This window comes from Ursus maritimus, unplaced genomic scaffold, assembly GCF_017311325.1.
Source record: "Ursus maritimus isolate PB19 unplaced genomic scaffold, ASM1731132v1 scaffold_26, whole genome shotgun sequence".
In the NCBI taxonomy this organism is placed as follows: domain Eukaryota; kingdom Metazoa; phylum Chordata; class Mammalia; order Carnivora; family Ursidae; genus Ursus; species Ursus maritimus.
Window position 1 is genome coordinate 6,071,915 of NW_024425119.1, and position 5,593 is coordinate 6,077,507.

At 53.1% G+C, this 5,593-nt stretch overlaps 1 protein-coding gene across 2 annotated transcripts; it reads left to right on the forward strand.

Moving 5' to 3' along the window:
- The first annotated feature begins 7 nt into the window (after positions 1-7).
- Positions 8-2,793, forward strand: LOC103656238 (potassium voltage-gated channel subfamily A member 5). 2 transcript variants are annotated; one of them, XM_040641904.1, is made up of 3 exons: positions 8-233; positions 306-392; positions 455-2,793. In XM_040641904.1, the coding sequence occupies exons 1-3, from the start codon at positions 8-10 to the stop codon at positions 1,999-2,001; spliced, it is 1,860 nt and encodes a 619-aa protein (XP_040497838.1). In that variant the 3' UTR covers positions 2,002-2,793. The 2 variants fall into 2 exon arrangements, with proteins under 2 accessions (XP_040497838.1, XP_040497839.1); XM_040641905.1 differs by lacking the exon at positions 306-392 and having other exon boundaries at positions 8-231; positions 393-2,793.
- Positions 2,794-5,593: the final 2,800 nt, after the last annotated feature.

Genomic DNA, 5,593 nt, shown 5'->3' on the forward strand with positions numbered 1-5,593 from the left:
CCTGGCCATGGAGATCGCCCTGGTGCCCCTGGAGAACGGCGGTGCCATGACCGTCAGAGGAGGAGGTGAGGCCCGGACAGGCTGTGGCCAGGCCATAGGGGGAGAGCTCCAGTGTCCCCCGACGGCTGGGCTCAGCGATGGACCCACAGAGCGGGCTCCAAGGGCGCGCGGCACGCAGAGGGGAGTGGACCCGGGAGGGCGGCCTTTGCCACCGCTGCCCCAGGAGCCCCAGTGTCCCCCGACGGCTGGGCTCAGCGATGGACCCACAGAGCGGGCTCCAAGGGCGCGCGGCACGCAGAGGGGAGTGGACCCGGGAGGGCGGCCTTTGCCACCGCTGCCCCAGGAGCCGCCGCAGCCTCGACGGCTGCCTCCGGAGGACGAGGAGGGAGAAGGCGACCCCGCCCTGGGCCGCCGCAGCCTCGACGGCTGCCTCCGGAGGACGAGGAGGGAGAAGGCGACCCCGCCCTGGGCATGGCGGAGGACCAGGTGCTGGGCGCGGGGTCCCTTCACCACCAGCGCGTCCTTATCAACATCTCTGGGCTGCGCTTCGAGACGCAGCTGGGCACCTTGGCGCAGTTCCCCAATACCCTCCTGGGGGACCCGGCCAAGCGCCTGCGCTACTTCGACCCCCTGAGGAACGAGTATTTCTTTGACCGCAACCGGCCCAGCTTCGATGGCATCCTCTACTACTACCAGTCCGGGGGCCGCCTGCGGAGGCCCGTCAATGTCTCCCTGGACGTGTTCGCAGATGAGATCCGCTTCTACCAGCTGGGGGACGAGGCCATGGAGCGTTTCCGGGAGGACGAGGGCTTCATTAAAGAAGAGGAGAAGCCCCTGCCCCGAAATGAATTCCAACGCCAGGTGTGGCTTATCTTTGAATATCCAGAAAGCTCGGGGTCCGCGAGGGGCATAGCCATCGTCTCGGTCTTGGTCATTCTCATCTCCATCATCACCTTCTGCTTGGAGACCTTGCCAGAGTTCAGGGATGAACGGGAGCTGCTCCGCCATCCCCCAGTGCCCCACCAGCCTCCTGGGCCTGCCCGGGGGGCCAATGGCAGCGGGGCTCTGGCTCCTCCCTCTGGCCCTACAGTGGCACCTCTCCTGCCTAGGACCCTAGCTGACCCCTTCTTCATTGTAGAGACCACGTGTGTCATCTGGTTCACCTTCGAGCTGCTTGTACGCTTCTTTGCCTGCCCCAGCAAAGCAGAGTTCTCTCGGAACATCATGAACATCATTGATGTGGTGGCCATCTTTCCCTACTTCATCACGTTGGGCACTGAGCTGGCAGACCAACAGCCAGGCGGGGGAGGGGGAGGCAGCCAGAATGGGCAGCAGGCCATGTCCCTGGCCATCCTCAGAGTGATCCGCCTGGTCCGGGTGTTCCGCATCTTCAAGCTCTCCCGCCACTCCAAGGGCCTGCAGATCCTGGGCAAGACCTTGCAGGCCTCCATGCGGGAGCTTGGCCTGCTTATCTTCTTCCTCTTCATCGGAGTCATCCTCTTCTCCAGTGCCGTCTACTTCGCAGAGGCTGACAACCAGGAGACCCATTTTTCTAGCATCCCAGATGCCTTCTGGTGGGCAGTAGTCACTATGACCACAGTAGGCTACGGGGACATGAGGCCTGTCACGGTGGGGGGCAAGATCGTGGGCTCGCTGTGTGCCATCGCTGGGGTCCTCACCATCGCCCTGCCTGTGCCCGTCATTGTCTCCAACTTCAACTACTTCTACCATCGGGAGACGGACCATGAGGAGCAGGCAGCTCTTAAGGAAGAGCAGTGCAGCCAGAGCCATGGGACAGGGCTGGACAGTGGAGGCCCTCGGAAGACCAGCTGGAGCAAAGCGTCCCTCTGCAAGGCTGCGGTGTCCCTGGAGAACGCAGATGGAGCCCGAAGGGGCAGCTGTCCCCTGGAGAAGTGTAACCTCAAGGCCAAAAGCAATGTGGACTTGCGGAGGTCCCTCTATGCCCTCTGCCTGGACACGAGCCGGGAAACGGATTTGTAAGGGGGAGCCCGGGCAGATTGGTGGTAGTGGGGTGGGGATAGCAGAGGCTTCCTGAGCCTGGGTATCTACTTTATACCACAGAGTATTTCAAACCCACCTTGAAGTCTGTCCCTTTTCTTTCACTTCTTCTCTCCCTCCCTCCCTCCCTTGATCCCCCATTTTTCCTCTTCTTTCCATGACACCAAGGGTCGCCTATTTTTAAAAAGTACCACATTCCATGACGCAGGAGCTGTTGAAATGGTGAGCACTGTGAAATGGATGTATTTGTAGCCAGTTCCCTATACCCAGCAGAGGGATAACCCAAACAAAAATGACTTTAAATAGCCCAGATCCCAAGAGATTTTGTAACCCCCTCCATGTCTTCCAAATTTGCTTTACATATGATTTTATTTGTGTATAGGGGAAAATATTATTTTTATGGCCAGTGAGTGGATTTTTGTACTGCAGCTCAGTTGGAGATATTTTGGATATATTTTCCAGGAATGCTGTATTTATGGAAGAGAGAGTTATTGTGATTTTTTTTCTGTGATACTTATATTAGAGCCAGAGACCCTAGTTATGGCTGTTCTGGTTCCTGTGTCTGTAAGCCTCTCTCTTTTCTAGGATGTGGTATCGGTGTTTTGCGTCTAGGGCAGGGAATGTTCTGGAAGAAAGGCAAGACTGACCTTTTCTGTGCGCCTTAAACAATTCTTGTAACTTTCTTTGAAAAGCATTTTAATGATGTTGAAGAAAGATTTCCAATAATTCATTCTCTTTATTTTTATCCCAGGAAATAAAATGTTATGTGGTTGAGGCAAGTGTTAGTTGTTTCTTTGTTTTTGTTTTTGTTTTGTTGTTGTTGTTGTTGTTTGAAATTTTAAAAAGGGGTTTGTCGCTTGCTGTTTCTGGTTTTGAAGTCAGACCAAATGCCACCTTGACTGGGGTGGATTACTTGGAAAAGTAATGATTTGATTGTCAACTTCTTTTTTGCTGGGCCCCCTCCGTGCATCACAGAGGAGTGAATTCTGTGTGTCTCAGGCTGTTTCTGACATGCTGCCTGATGGTGTGGTCTTAGACCCAACTGTCAGCACAGTATGTGGATGCAGCTAAAAGGCAAGGGAAGATCAGACCCCCCACAGCCCCACTGCCATCTCTTGGGGCTGTGTTTCCAAGCTCTCCTTTGTCGGCGGGCTTTAAGCCTTGCTTCACATGGCTCTCAACAGCTCTGTGAAACCAGCCTGATTCTCTCCGACATGAAGCCTGTTCACAGAAGTGCAGCCCTGGTGTGAAAGTCATGGAGGAGGGTGGGAACAGTGCTCAGTTGTTAAACTCTCCCCCTCCACCGTGAGGTGGCGAAGGAGAATGCAGTACCTTTCTGGTGGACAGAGGCAGAAAGAAGCCGAATGGAAGGATTTGCTTGTCCACGTTAAGGGCTAGTTTCTACAGATGGTGGTCTTGTGCTAAGTAAATCCCCAAACTCAGAACGAATCTCTTGGTTCTCTTTTCACTGGATGGTTGTGGTGAAATCACAGTAGGTATAACACTGGCTGCAGTTTCTCTCTGGGATTAGCTACCTTCCAGGGCTCTGGATTCCTGCTCTGGCTTTTGCTGATAAATAATCTAAATAATCCAAAGACATGTTGTCTTATGTCCCTGCCAGGGTGGGCTGGTGACCAACAATCACACCTCCTGCACGACAGCAGGGAGCTGAGCTGAATGGTTGGTTCTGAGGGGCGCAAGCACATCTCCGTGGGGCGAGGGAGGCTTTGCTAAATTCGTGTCTGGGAACTGTGGATTTAAATAAGACGCCGACACAGTAATAAAAGCCAGTGTCTGTGACTGCCTGGAGTCATTTCCAGTCAGGAACTGTTAACAGCAAATCTGAGGCGGAAGCAGAAGGACTTGCAGGCAGGGCTCTGTTGTTTTTCATTACATGCTGAAGCAAAAGAAGAACAGAGACTATTTATTTATAATTTACAATCTGCCTAAAAGCAGGGCCTCTTGCCAAAGCTCAACTCCACAGTCTCACCTCCAAGCCCTCTTTGGCTTTAAAGCTAATGTGTGTGGTTCAGCACACACCTGGTGATCCCCCTTCGGGCTCCACCCTCCCTTAAAGACAAAAGAGATGTCACCACTTATGACCTGAAAGTCAATTCCTTTAGGCTCAAAGAGAGAGCAACACATGGGTCTTAGATGTGTCTAGGTGCCTAATAGATGTTGGTCCAAACAGAATGGATCACTTCATTGAAACGTCCTGTAAGTGGCTTCAGTCTTAGTACAAATCCTCAGGGAGAGAGGGAAGGAAAGGAAAGAGTCTCCACATTTTGCATGGGAGACGGGGATCCTGCAAAGCAGGGTTACAAAGAGGATCAGGGCAGTTCTAGAGGGGGTGGGTACCCTAGTACCCTGATGCAGCCTCGCATCCCAGAGTTCAGTGCCATGGTATCTGCCCTGGGGAATCGGGTAGGCACCCACTAGGGAGCACAAGGATTTCAATCTCTCCATCTTCTCAGGGCACCTGTTGCCATGATTCCTGAAAAAGCCTGCAAGGTTTCACTCCAGCCATCCTGGGTTTGCGCGTTCACATGATTAGAAAAAAAGGAGCCTGAATGTCAAGGCTCTTACCCAGGCTATCTGAGATAAGGGGCCCTTCATCCTCTCCCACCCTCCCCTTCTCTGCTGTCATTGATTTTCCATAGCCTTTGCCTTCCTGAGGAGATTAGATCAAGTGTCCCCACCAAGCTTTTTATCCAGATGTTGTGTCTTGGCTCCCACTGCAGGAAACTAGCACTGGGCTCGTAATCTACCAGCTCTGGCCACCACAGCTCCGAGAGCAGGGCTGTGCTCTGTGTCATGCTCTATGTGGAAGGACAGCTTCTTTTTGCAAAGCATCTGGCCCCCTCTTTTTTTCTACTTACTGGTTTCTTCTCTTGTCCACATGCTTCCTGAGCCGTAAGCAATGACAGATTCAAAAAACAAATCTTTTCACAAGCTTTAAGAACCCCAGCTCCTTGATTTGCCCTGCCTGACTGGGACACTCCCTAGAGGGGAAAATGACACAGAGTATCAACCCTAGAGGAATCTTTTCACAGAGCTGGACTTTGAGTGATAGAAGCACTTCTGGGCTTGGAGTAGACGGTGCAAAGTGCTTCTCTTGGAGCAGGGACACCTTGGTCTCAGTGCCTTCCAGAAATGGCAGGCTTATGCACAGTGGAGGGTGACTATGGGTGACGTTCAAGTACTCTCTGCAGTCAGACCTCAGCAGTACATGGCTACTCATCAGTTGTTCCAGGCCCAGCACTCCTCATTGTGCTGGGGGTGGGGGATACAGGGACAAATGTTGGGATGTGGTCCCTGCCTTCTAACACTTCCAGTCCCTCTGGGGAAGTAATCCCTGTAAAACAAAAGCAAGTCATGCAAGACAGCATGTGATCACGTGTCTTGGAGGGAGTTTCAGAATGAAGGGTTATGGGTGAGGCATGGGAGGGTGAGGAAGTATAGGGTAGAAAAGAGAAGCTTCTGGAGACCTGGGGGGTGGCCAGGAAGAGGGGAGGGAATTGGGGATGGGGGAGATGGGACAGTGAGTGCCCTGTCCTCATCACCATCATTCGTG